At 42.6% G+C, this 14531-nt stretch overlaps 1 protein-coding gene across 1 annotated transcript in view; it reads left to right on the top strand.

The window, feature by feature from the left end:
- Positions 1-14531, top strand: part of kdm4b (lysine (K)-specific demethylase 4B) — a gene marked incomplete at its 3' end in the record, with an annotated part of 48011 nt that overhangs the window by 4829 nt on the left and 28651 nt on the right. The window contains 4 exon segments of the mRNA XM_080770488.1: positions 2697-2858; positions 5936-6804; positions 9644-9819; positions 13732-13846. Of these exon segments, the coding sequence (XP_080626614.1) occupies positions 2810-2858; positions 5936-6804; positions 9644-9819; positions 13732-13846 (1209 nt within the window). The 5' untranslated portion in view covers positions 2697-2809.

A 14531-nucleotide genomic window follows, 5' to 3' on the forward strand; every position in this document is an offset into this window, starting at 1 on the left:
GTGAGGGGGCCTTCGATTGAACAAAGGGGGCTTCTGACTGTGTCGCTTACTCGCCTCCCCTCTGTCAGAGGAGGAAGCGACGCGCAGCCGTCGGGAACCCCCCCCAAACCGACTGCCCCCCCCGCCCTCCCGAAAACCGTGAATTGCATAGGCTCATCTTACTGGCTGGCTGCAACATGCACATTTCTAAGAAAGTTGTGTCAGGCCAGGGCACAGTACTTGTCTAACAATTTGGATTATAGTTAGCACTTAGCTCCCTTTGCTAACTACTGGACTGGAGATGATGAGCTCTGTCCCTTTCTCTCCGTCTCCCTCCCTCGCTGGGGTGAAGACGTGCGTGCTCTTTCTCGCTCTCTCTCTCTTTTCTCTCTCTCTCCCCCCTCCCTCCCTGGTGTGTGTGTGTGTGTGTGTGTGGGGGGGGGGGGGTATTCGTTGCGCTGCCAGTGCTATACTTCTCCATTAAGCGGTGCAGAACCGAGAAAGTGACACATTATATTTGGATGTAAACGGCGCAGATTTTTGCTTTGGAGATCGGTTTCGCGGATCGGTGGATTTTGCACGGCCGATCCGATCCGATCGACTCGCCCATATAAATAAAAAGCAAGATGGCTGCCGATTGCGAGCTGAGAGACGGAGAAAATAGTGACGTGTGAGCCGGGGGCGGGCCTCTGACAACAGCATGAACACAGGGCAGTGTTGCCAGGTTTGCGAATTGTAAGCGAGTTGTAGTGTGTGTAAATAGCGTGGTTGTGGCCTTGTTTCTGCCCCTGTTGGGGCAACAGAACATGTCGACCAGTTTCTGTCAACCGCTTTTGGTCAGGTGACCAACTCCACAAATGTTAAATTAGATGGTAGCCAGCCACGCATATTCATAAGTTGTTGGACAGCAAATTGCCCTAAATACTCACTGTATTTTTCTTGACGTCCGCAGCATACTGACTGCTGTCGTTTGTGCTGATCTGTCACATTCTATACAGCATAATGACATTTTGGGAAATTTGCCTTTCATTGGTTGTTAATGGTACCCCAACTTTCAGCAGCTGTCACAAAGTTTCCCAAGGTAGTTGGGTTGGAACAAATTATTATATGTTATAGTATATATAGTAAATGCCACAAAAGTTGGAATGGAATTATATTATGCCATTGATGCTGACATTGGCCCCGACTCCCTCACCCGCTCCTCCCATGACTTCTCCCTCACCATTGATGGCTCCACTGTCACCCCCTCCACCCGAGTCCGCAACCTTGGTGTCATCCTTGACCCCACCCTCTCCTTCCAGCCCCATGTCAACCAGATCACCAAAACCGCCTTTTTCCACCTCCGTAACATTGCCCGCCTTCGTCCCATGTTATCCCACACTGCCGCTGAAACACTCATTCATTCCTTCATTACATCCAGACTCGACTACTGCAATAGCCTCCTGTATGGCGTCACCACCAAGGTCCTCAAAAAACTCCAATACGTCCAAAATTCCGCCGCCCGCCTGCTCACCAGAACCAGATCCAGGGACCACATCACACCCATCCTCCGTGAACTCCACTGGCTCCCAGTCAAGTCCAGGATTGAATTTAAAATACTCACCATCACCTACAAAACCCTCAACAACCAGGCCCCCCTCTACCTCTCTGAACTCATCAACCGCCATGTCCCCTCCCGCTCCCTCAGGTCAAGCACTGCCAACCAACTGGAACCCCACAAATCAAACAAACGGACATGGGGAGACCGGGCCTTTGCAGTGGCTGCCCCTTCTCTCTGGAACTCACTCCCAACTCACATCAGAGCTGCCCCCACCCTCGAAATGTTCAAAAGCACACTCAAAACCCACCTTTTCAAACTGGCTTTCCCTACATAACCCCCCCCACACACACACACACTGACACACCCCTTCTTGTTTGTCCCTCTTTGATTTTGATTTCTAGTTTTTAACCTTTTAAACCTTTTTAAATAGTTTTCTAATAAATATGTCTGTACTTTTTCTGTAAAGCGACTTTGGGTACCTAGAAAAGCGCTATATAAATCGTATATATTATTATTTATTTTATGACATTGTATGACCTTTTGATGCTGAAATGATCGATTATTTATATGGAGAAATCCCTTCATTTAACATGCATCTCAATGGGCGAGAAGGACAGCTTGCCCTGTCTCCTCGCTGCTAACGTGCCTATTGGACAAGGACGGGTTGGGGAGGGGCTTGGCGAAGGGCTAATTGTCACTTAAGCAGCGCACGTCATGTGCAAAGTTATTGTGGAACCAAGTTTGCTTAATTGGCATAAAACATGTAGGCTAAATGTACCGTATACATTTCTGATGTTTAAGTTGCTAGGCTATAATATAACTAAAGAAAAAAAAGCCCCTAAATGAGCCCCAAAACATTTGTCACACACACATTTGAGGGCCCCGTTGGTAACTAGGGCCTCCACAGACTAGCTTTTGGTAGTGTTATAGAATGATGAAAGAAGCTGATCTTGTGACGGTCAAATCTCCACCAGAACAGAATACAGAATCGCTGCATATCATAAATTAATTTGCACCATTATCAAATTATTATTTAATTTTTTGCGTTAGACTCGAGCGCATTCTAGTGCCAAAACGACAACCAACTAATGTGAAGCAAACCAATCTGCCGTGTTCCAAGCGCAGTCTCTTTCCACTCTGTTGAATAATCCCAGTAGGACTACCTTTTCATTTGCAGGGGCAGTTCTCCACAGCGGTATGGAATCTTGGTGGTTGTTGAAGTTCTTCTGAAGAAGCCTGATTTGAACAGAACATCAACTCGACTCAACTTGGCTGATCCAGGGTCCGACAATGAGAAGCCGTAGAAACCGAGGGCGTGTGACAATATTAAATTCAAGTGGTGAGAACTACAACAAACTACATTGAGTGTTTACTTTTGCAGTGTGCAGTGTGTACTGCATTGGTGGTGAGTTAATCCATAATTTAGGGTTAACATTTTCTGAAAAACTTCAAATATTAAAAACGGCATCAAAATGTGTACATTTTTGAATACTGTACATGGTACATACTGTACCCCGAAAAGGTTCCCGTCCAGAAAGGTTAAAACACCAAAAGGGTTTGGTTTAAAGTGAGCTGTCAAGAGTATCAAATCTAATCTGTTAATTTGGTTGATCGCCACAGCTTTTCAGTAAATTACTTAAAGGATGCATTTACATTTTGATTTAAGTAAGACGCTCTTATTTACTGATCTATGATCTTTGTTCTTGTTGACACCATTACTGTTATTAAGGTGTTATTAAGTAGGTTGTTTTTGTAACTGTTCATGATGCACTAGATGTAATGTCATTGTTTTGTACAATGCACTTGTCCAGCAGTGCTGTTCTCCACAGGGACAATAAAAGGCAATCTTATCATAAGGTGTTGATCAAATTATATTTTTCACATGGACCAGAAATGTTGCATAGTCAACCCTTTAAAGACCTCGGCTAGCAATCACAAGATTATATTATTATTATTATATTAGACCTAGCCTATGCCCTATGGGACTAAAACTAAAAAAACGCCTGTTAAACCCAGGGCTAGTGCCATATAGCTTGCATTTGTTTGTCTTGTCCCGCTAAGCTAGGCTAACAAAACCGGAAGCTACTGCTGCACAGTGATGTAGCCTGGTGGCCAGAGAAAATCATTGCCATTTGTGTGTGTGCAGTCCACAGATGGCTCTGCTCTCCTCATATACAGTGATGAAAAAATGGATTACAAAATCGTGGAATGAAACTTTTAATTAATTAATTCAATTTAAAAGTTAATCACAAGACATTGTGTCACAACCTACATTGAACCTACAGGTTTTAATAATGCTATTAATTAGTAAGACATTTCATGACTATAACATTTCAACAGTAAACGACAAAGAATATCAAGATTCTTCATCTTGATATATTTAAGCAAGACATTCCGTAAGGTTAAAAAAATGGCACATAACTGATGTGAAACGATGTCCTCATTGACATCAATGATATATTTTATCATTTATTTAATAAAGGTTTATCAAATGCTATGCTCTCTTGTCTGAATTATTAGTAAGACTATGGTTATGTGGTAAACGATAGATTAATTTGAATAATGATATGGCATAGATAATCACAATTCACAATGACGGCAAATGCTGTAAAAAAACATCAACAATCATGATGATTAATGACTATTATTATTATTATTGCATAATATAAAATCAAAGACATGGTGAGAAGGTTGAAAAGTGTAATGGAGTTATTACTCTAACAGGTTTAAGCACAAGTCAGCATGACTGGAGAAGCATCTGGTTGGCTGTGCTGTAACGTAAGCCTGGAAGCCAATTCATAACTGTCACACATTCTTTTTTAATTTATCTTGGGGGCGGTCCTTTTCAATAGCTGTGCCCCTGGCGTTAGATATTGACTACTGTTGTACTAGCAAAAACATAACTTTTAATCTGGTTGTGAGCTTGTAGATTGTCTATTTTAGCTATTTTGTGAACAATTTGAAAGTGAAACATAATGTGTCTGTAGGTGTGTGCTTATATACATATGATGAACAAAGACAAGTATTAAGAGCTACTGATTACATTTTTATTGATTTAATAGTTTATTAAACGGAGTACAGTCAAACACTCAGTCCAAAAGGGATAGCACCAAAGGAGTCCTTGTGGCCTTGTTTCCATTTAGGCCTTAGGCAATCAATTCATAGACGTGACAAGAATACAAAAAAAACAATATCACAGGTTTAAAAAATGTTTATATAACAAGAAAAAAATAACTACATTGGATCCATTGAAACAGATTTTTCTTTTTCCACTTCCTGAGAAGTGACAGCTTTGGACAGCGGAGATAAGAAATGTTGTCTGATCAGCTTTGAAGAGCACTATGTAGTTAAAATAACGAAAGTGCACAGACGGCAGCTCAACCAGTGACTTCCTCCTTCCTCACATGGAATCTGCCTCAAAACCTGTTTAGGGTTTTGTTTGTCAACTCTGTGGAGCCTTGTTGAGCCCCCCCCCCCACATTCCTAATCCAATAATTTCATGACCGAGTGGCTGCTCAGTAGGAGACATGGGGCTGTATTTTGCGTGTCTTAAGTACCAGGTCTTATTCCCTAACTTGAGTAAATTAAAGACCTGGAGGCGTGATCAATGCCATTTGGCTATTCTGAGTGGCCAAAGAGCATTGATCACGCCTCCAGGTCTTTAGTTTACTCAAGTTAGGGAATAAGAACTGGTACTTAAGACACGCAAAATACAGCCCTCAGAGTCTCCACCTACCGGATAGACTCTGCAATCACATTATTGGCTTAGGAATGCGAGAGAAAAAAAATCCCAGTCAATTCAGGTGTGTGTAATTGATCGAAAATAAGTACTACATTTTGGGTGAACTACTCTGTAACGAAGGCTTTCAGTTCACCTAGAGCTCCATATATGGAGACAACAGCGACATCAGGCTAATGTAGAAACCTCATATGTCCAGTTGACTGGCATCGTCATCATGACAAGCATCCAATCGAACCCTATATATCTATAAATGCACAAACAACATTTTCTACTGCTTCAGTCCACGTAGCTTGAGAACTGTTCGCCCCACCGCCTTCACATTTTGCACAGGTATTCCTCACCACCACAGGGAGTGCAGTGCCCAGTGTCGAGTCAGGCTCTGCCTGTAGATTCCATGACGTCACATTGAGATTAGGCAACGCACTTCATATTTGGACATGCCTGACACAGAACTCCATATATAGGAATATAGGGACACAGAGAGACATACAGAAATTTACAATAATAAACTTTCTCTCTTAGCAAGTATGCAAAACGAAACGATGCCATTGAGGAAAAGTCTTAGACATTTTAGAATATCCCTAGTAATATGAAATTAACCATGCAATGCAAATCTTACAGCACACTCTGTGTAGCAGAAAATGTCTTGAGCTGTCTTTGTCCTCCTTTTGTAGGTTTACCTGCCAGACCGGACTCTGTCTCTGCCACCGACACTAGCATGAACACTGCGGTGGCCCAGGAACCTCCCCTTGCCTCTGAGCTGGCTCCTCCCCTTTCCCAGGACACTCCCCTTCCCATGGATACAATGGTGGCTTCTCCAATTTCCCAGGACCCTCCCCTTCCCATGGATACAATGGTGGCTTCTCCAATTTCCATGGACCCTTCCCTGCCCATGGACACTGTGGTGGCCCAGGAACCTCCCCTTGCCTCTGAGGTGGCTCCTCCCATTTCCCAGGACCCTCCTCTGCCCATGGATACAGTGGTTGCTCCTCCGATTTCCCAGGACCCTCTTCTGTCCATGGATACAGTGGTGGCTCCTCCTCCCATTTCCCAGGACCGTCCCCTTGCCTCTGAGGTGGCTACTCCCATTTCCCAGGACCCTTCCCGTGACTCAGCCTCTGAAGTGGCTCCTCCTCCTGCACAGGACCCTCCCCTTGCCTGTGAAGTGGCTCCTCCCCCTGCACAGGATCCTTCCCTCGCCTCGAGCACAGCTCCTGGTGTAGACCTGGACACTTCCCAAGGTCCACCTGCAGCAACCCCAGTGGAGGCAGCACCGACGGGCCCTGATGCAGCGCTGACCCAAGGCTGTGAAGCTGCTGCTCCGGACCTCATCCCTCTGGCTATGCCTGCTGCTGACCCAGAGTCCGCCCCTGTTCCAGCCTCTGACCTGCCCCCAGCTCCGCCACCTCTACCCCCTTTCGTGGTCAAGAATCCCAGCTGCAAGATCATGACCTTCCGTCCCACCATGGAGGAGTTTAAAGATTTCGCAAAATACATCATGTACATGGAGCGTGAAGGGGCGCACCGCGCAGGCCTGGCAAAGGTAGATATACACACACACACACACACACACACACACATGCATACTTGATTCACATACTGAATTAAACATACCGATATTACTTGTAACACAGATTTCCTAAAGAGTTAATGCCAACTGAAGAATATTTTCTTTGAGTTGCTTAAATGCCTTTTCTAATGATCAGGCAAGAGGCATTTTGTATTGCATGACTTTCTCTTACTAAAAATGTAATAACTTTGACCATTAATTAGTTTCAAAGTACTACATTAGCTTGAAATACAGGTTCAAGTGTTTGAGGAGCGCACAACCTGAAATTAACCCTCACCTCAGATTCCTGCTTTAACCGTTCATAGTTCATACTACACACAAGGGAACCAAAAATGTTTAAACACAAAGAGCCGTGAGAGAGTCTGATTGTGAAGATTAATCGTGGCACACGGTTTGCAGATGGCTTTAGTTAAATCCTAAATAATCAAGTAAATTATTGCCCGGTCAACTAACTGCAGTTGCAATGCATTTTTACTTTGCACAAAAATTTGCTAAAAGATGGACCTTTTAGGATTCGTTGAATGCATATGGGGAGAAATCATCTTGTCTTAGCCGTTAGCAGACAGTGCTAGCTTGCCATTGGTTAGCTCGCCACAAAACACTTAATGTTCGTTTTGAAACGGGTAATAAACTGTACAAACTATGAAAAAATGTATGACCAAACGCACCCAAACGCATCTCTCTGTTTTTATGTGGTACACTTATCACCTAAAACTGGAGTATGAATAGGCCTTAAGAATTATGTTGTTGGGTTTCAGTATTAGATGTCAACTTCACACAAGGAAGCTGTCCTGTTACTTCTGCAGTGGTGGGCTCAGGTCAGGTCTGCTTCTACTGGGAGGGCTGCAAGTTGCAACTGTCATTTATTTTCACCCTTGCAACATGAAACTTGCAACCACTTGCAAGACATTTGTTGTTTTTGGAGGACTGACCAGTTGCAGACTGGTGCCATTCGGGGATAATTCGAGTTGCATTGGTGTGGACTGACTAGCTTGTAGATCTGTTTTCTTTTTCAATTAGTTCGATTAACTTATGCACCCCTAGCTATTGCGTCGTTTACGGCAGAAGAACACAGCTCTTATGGGTACATAACCTTATGGCCATGTTCGTGTCAATGTCAAGGACCCCCAAATTGATATTGTCTGTCGGGTGGAAACCTCATATGTCCATAACCTTTCATGTGTAAAACTCCCAAATAGCAAAATGTACAAGCAGATCTACAAGCTCAAATTGCGTTGCTTTGTGCCGTGTTTCAAGCATGTAGAGCTGCCACTTTTGATGCTTTTGTGTGACGGCGCTGTAGTAGGTAAACGTATTCACACATTATCTATGGAGATGGACAGAGAGGTTTCTGCCTGACAGGATCGATGTGAATATGAATGTGTGAAAATCTTTTGTGCCAGGGACCCCCCAACAGAAGAGTAGATTTGCGTTGAAAGAAATAGTGCAGATGAGCTTGTAGATCTGCTATTTTTGAATAGCCAACGTATAAATGGATTATGGATATACCGGTAGTTGTTAAAATATCCCTCCCCCAAGGTCCCCTGGGTGTCCCTGGAACCCACTTTGAGAACCACTGGCTTAAAGAGAAATTTTGTGAGAACGGCACAAAGCATCCATACTACTATAGGGCTGCGCAATATCTCCTTTCAGCGCCACCCTTGCAATGTACACATGTGCAATAGTCACATGCAGATGCAATGCAGCTTAGGCAAATTCAAACAAAAACTAGCAAGGTTTGCATTTTCCGTGACAACAGAAAAAACAGAAACCTCTTATCTCCACATTCACATAGATCTGCTGTAGATTATAAATAATCTTGAAAAGTAACAGTTTTGGATAGGGGGTTTCAACCCGACAGAGACGAAATGCAGTTTTGTGATACATATTAAGAAAACTCAAATTATAGCAATTTGCAATGTCATTCCCTAACACCCCCCCCCCCCCTCCCCAACATATGATATTCTGCAGTCTGATTTCACTTCCCTAGTTATTGCACTGCAGTTTGTGGACTCAATTGCTGAATAAGCAACACTAGTACTGTATCTTAACTGTCTTTCCTCTACTGGCAAAAATGTTTGTTTAAATATTGGCACATCATCTTAGGACTGTCAACATCACTGTCAACATCAGCAGCAGCAAATATGAGTTTGCATATGCATATTTGCTCATTGGTGATCTAAGCATGGTTCCTTTAGGTCTAAGTTACTGTTATTGTTGAATGCAGTGTCTCAGTTTAAATGTCGGACCAACGTGTCGGCTCAGCCTGCAGCCTGCGCGCTATTCTTATGCAAAACAAGCACGTCTGGAAAGGGAATGTAATCATTTCTATGTCAAAGTGAAAGTACATTTACAGTTGAGGTCTCTGTGTATAGCCAAAACGGTTACTTTTCAGGATTCAAAATAAAAAAAGCGGTCTGCTACTTTTGATACTTTTGTGTGATGCTGTATTATGATCAAGTAGGACATTACATTACAAAAAAAGTTTCAGCGCTTGCAGTAAGATGAATAATAAATAGAACTCGAGTCTTAAAAATAGAAAATAAAAGTGTCTAGGGTGTTAAAACCCTTTAACACTACAATGGCTTTTTTTCAGAGAGACAAATGAGGAGAAAATCTACTTTATTATCGACCTTTCTCTGTCCCAGCAACACAGTCTCGCAGGATCTAGCAGCAGTAACCACGAGATTTTCCATCTGACGCCGGCGCTCACTTAGGAGACCATTTGTAGGATTTATGTACCATGTCGCCTCTAGTGGCCCAATTCAGGATGGTCCATCTTTCCATAATTAACAATCTTTGCTCACACCAGGTGATTCCTCCGGAGGGATGGAAGCCGCGGAAGTGCTACGACACCATTGAGGACATGGTGATCCCGGCTCCCATCAGCCAGGTGGTGACGGGCCAGTCTGGACTGTTCACCCAGTACAACATCCAGAAGAAGTCCATGACGGTGGCCGAGTATCGCAAGCTGGCCAACAGCAAGAAGTAAGTCAGCTCTTTCACTGCGTAGTGTCGTCAACAGCGTCTGCCGTTGTCACGGAGCATTCGCCCAGGTCGCTGTGGTTATTTATAACGCTAACCTCACAAACACTATGCCTAAACCTAACCTTAACCTCACAGAAAAATTACCTCTGTGAAAGAGTCGGACTAAGTGTAAACAGGTGACTGGCTACAATAGTTAATCCATTCAATCCGGGAAAGCATCTCTCATTTACAACTTGCAAGCTTGTACATCTGCTATTTTTGAACATTAAAAAAAACAAAAAAAAGGACTCTCTGCCTTGCTGAAATACTAAAAACAAGTGCTCCTCTTCCACAAACCTCCTGTGGAAGACAATATAGCATCTGGGTGACACAGCGTTAAAATACTTGTCCACCACTGTGTGTGCTGGAGTTTATTCCTCCACAGGAATATTTTGTTAATATTTTGATATTTAGATCTATTCTATTTAATTGTGTCGCTGCATTGATTAATTTAATTCTTCATTAACAGTTTAAAAGAAAAGTACAGTTATACAATGATTCTAAAATGATAACACAGAGGGCTTGTTTCCATTGTGGTTCTGTGTATTCAATTCATATAAAGACCTTTGTTTCCTGAAAACAAAATGGGGAGTAATTTATTTTTGTAAAGACTTGTCTGCGACTCATACTGGTTGCTGCTGATCTGTTCAGCCGTGAGCGGAACGGGGAGGACTAACGTGTAGCATGCGTGTAGCGTGTTGCATGCGTTACACCGTCCTGGTGAAACTCATACATGGGCAACTGGCGCCTCCCACCTTCACTTAATGTGGCCCTCATGTTAATATTGGAATTCTGATACATTATTGATTTGCAAACATGACCCGCGTTAATTACTTAGTCTCAATTAGTAGCTTAATGAGTAGTATTAAAATGTTATTCTCTTTTTTATATCCAATGTATTTGTATTTAGTTTAAAATGTTAACATAACTATAATTAAAAGCATTTGAAAGGCATTTGCAATTAAATAATTATATTTATTTTCAAAGTTTTCAGGATTCCAAATAGCGAAAAATAATTCAGGATTTTAATTTAAACAACTGCAAAAATAGCTGATCTACAAGCTCAAAACACGTCGCACTGCGGCACGTTTCGAGCTTGTAGATCGGCTATTTTTCCATATGACGGCAATATACAATGTGGCCCTCTGGAATGACTGTGGGAATTCAATATAGTGGCCCTCTCCATCTTCAAAGTTTCCCACCCCTGAAATAAGTTGTCAGCTGAGCAGCAGCAGCTGGTGATACTCCATGTGCACTTTGTGCAGCAGAGGAGGTGTGTGGTTGTTGTCTGTCTGCAGCTCTCAGAGGAATCATTTCTAGTGCTCATGGAAATGTCCTTGAGGCACCTTCAGCCTGTTGGCACGGGCAGCAAACAGAGCAACAACGCTCAACACGCGTCCTTCCACACAAAGCCCTGTTCAGCAATCAGTATCATAACAAAACTGGAAATGCCCCTTATGTGAGGCATTTAACATAGTCGGTGCAGGCATGCCTTTAAACCCATTTCCAGAACCGACCCGAGGCCAATTCTACAAATGCAGATTCCTGAACTAGTAGTTCTTTCAAGGTTTTTCAAACATGTTCTGAGATGGCCCATATACAAGCTCACAGTGAGCTTGTATATTTGCTATGTTTGAAAATGCCAATTAAAAATGCCAAATCAATGCTTTCCCGGTTTTAATGGGTTAAATCGTTCATATTTCACAACCCTCAATTAAATCCCGCTACTATTACATTTTTACATACATCATTTGACATACAATAAATATAGAAACATGTGAAATGATAACAATAAAAAAAGCAATTGCTTCTCACCATAGGCAACAGCTTTGTTTAATAACTTGAATATGAACAAACGGGCATAGAGGACAGATTGCATCCGTGTACAGGTAGTGTCCGATGTTGAGTCATGTGGCCTAAGCCATGTGGTTATCTCCACTCTCCACAGGACAAGTGTGGGGGTTGGTTGGCAGGGAGTGTTGTGCTGGAGTTCAATGGTTCTCAACCGGTGGGTTGGGTCCCCACATGGGGGGGGGGGGGGGGGGGGGGGGGGGGGGGGGGGGGGGGGGGGGGGGGGGGGGGGGGGGGGGGGGGGGGGGGGGGGGGGGGGGTCCCCAGGTGACAGTGAAGTGACAATTTAAGTAACCTTTTTAATACCTAAAAGAAAGCAAAGAAAAAGATCAAAAGCATCAAAAGTAATCGACAAACAAAAAAAATGTGAAAAAACTTTAGGTCAAACATTGACCAATTGAATAATAATAATAATAGCTGATTTACAAGCTCACAATGTCTTGCAACACGAGGCGTTGTGAGCTTGTAGATCTGCTATTTTCACAATCTTTATCGGCGTGGAAGAGAGTAAAATAAAAATAAAATTGCAAGTGCTTGTCAGGGTTGGGGTTCCCCAGTGCATAAAAATATTTTGGGGTTGTCACAGCATGAAAAGGTTGAGAACCTTGTTCAGGGGGAACTGGGGGGGGGGAGATAAGATAAACTATCTTCTTGTTGTAGTCATACTGGGTAGTATGATGGCTAGTTAGGTCAGGTGTTTCATTAGATTAAAAGACATGGTGAAACCCATTCCTCATGGGGAAATGTGATCTGCAGCAGGCAACATGGGTTGAATAGCAGATTTACAACTTCTATTTTTTTAAATGTTTGGAAGAGCCACTGCTTAACAATTAATCCTTTTAATTAGTATTAAATACCCAAATGTATCCATGGTATCGGTGTGTAATACAGTTGTCAAGAAGGAACCAGGGTTTTTGAAAGTGTGAGGTATCTAGTGAGGAGGCACAAAGAGCAGAGAGACGTGTGGAGATCAAATAATGTAAAGAAGAGCACTTCCTCTTAATTTGCTTTTCTATTTATTATCACTTGCCTGCTATGCGCTCTGGAACTCATTCAACATGTCACAGTGGCGCGTGACACGCACAGTCGTTCAAACTGGATGTAACGCATTGTCGGCTCATGAGGAAGAGACCTTGGTGGATCTGACTCCTTTTCTTCTCTCGCCTTTTCTTTGCAAATTTGCCAGTCAAAAATGAAATGGGACACAAGTTCAACATTATCTGCATTTCTATATTCATATTTCTACACCGAGACTTAAAACCACAGCTTCCGCAATGTAGAAGTGAAATGTATTACATTTACAAAGATGGTAGCATATTAATGACCTATTAATGTGATTGGCAGGGGGGAGGATGCTCCCTTGTTAATGTGTGTAATAAACATTAGGTTCAGGCCCGGACCGCTGGTGTAGGCTACAATGTAGCCTGACAGCATGTCGCAGGTTCGAGTCCGGCCTTTCTTGCGTTTCCCCATCTCTTTCCACATTTCCTGTCAGCCTACTGTCCTGACATGAAAGCCCAAAAATACATCTTTAAACTAATTTAAAGAATTTCCACCATTAATAATGGCTTTATCTCTTCTCTTTTAAAATGACATCTAGACTCTTAAGAGCTTCATAATGATGTTATAATAAGAACTACAAACTTCTAGTAACCAGCATTTGTAGTTGCATGTTATTCTCAGCTACCTCTGGTAAAGTAACAATAGTGTTTGGTGAACTGTGGAGTCAAAGCACAGCATGGGCTTGTCTCCACCTTGTGTTCACATGTAGCCACTGCAACTTTACGATCTGTCATCCCATCAGTCTAGTTTAGTTGGCAAGTACCACAATAAATATCCACAATATTAAATGCAGAGCGGGCGCCCGCTGGCCTAGTGGTCCAGAGCCTCACATAGGCTCTGGCTTTGTAATATTTTTCAGGGAAAATAACAAAAATACTTGTTATTTTGGGGCTCGTTGACTTGGACAAAGTTTTGAGAACCACTGGTCAAATCTGTGTCTGCTTGGTCTCCTGTGTTTAGGTTCAACACACCTCGCCACAAAGACTTTGACGACCTGGAAAGAAAATACTGGAAGAACCTGACGTTCAACTCGCCCATCTACGGTGCAGATGTCAGCGGCTCAATCTATGACCCGGTGAGACCACATTTACCGCCGAGCTAAAATAATCGGCCTGGGAAGGCAAGTCGTAATTAGGGTTGACTAACTTTTTGGCTTAATACTATAATCGAGAGGGACATTTCTTTTTTTTTCTTTTTACATTTTATATAAGCAAATCAATGTGAGTGTTATTTTATACTTTGCCGCGCAATGATTGCCTTGCAAAAGTAGTGTAAATATAGCAGATCTGCGCATGGTTCTGTGACCAAGACTGATGTCATTAGGATCCAATTGAGTTAAATAAACATTGATTTTACAATATAAATGGGGGTCTCAGAGATAGTAATGCCATTAAATGGGGGTCCGTAGAGTAATATGCATGTCAAACTGGGGGTCCTTTAAATTAAACTGTTTGAGAATCACTGCTAGAGCCGTAAAAACCTTCTCTTATGGGGATCCCTGGCATATCTCTTCAAATTGAGGTCCGTGGGCTAATTAGTGTCAATTTGGGGGTCCTTGACGTGAAAAAGTTTGGGAAGCAATTAAGCCTAGTAGAAACTAGTCTTTAATTAAAAAAAATAAGTAATAATAATCTGTGTTCTGTGTGCACTTAGGGTTCTACTTTGCACTAAGAGAAATGTTTTGCCCTGATGATTGTCCCTGATGTCTTATTGTACCCACAGCACCATCTGCTGGGAGATGAGTGTAACTGCACAACATG

The sequence above is a fragment of the Protomyctophum bolini genome (assembly GCF_963924005.1).
Source record: "Protomyctophum bolini genome assembly, chromosome: 8".
Classification (NCBI taxonomy): domain Eukaryota; kingdom Metazoa; phylum Chordata; class Actinopteri; order Myctophiformes; family Myctophidae; genus Protomyctophum; species Protomyctophum bolini.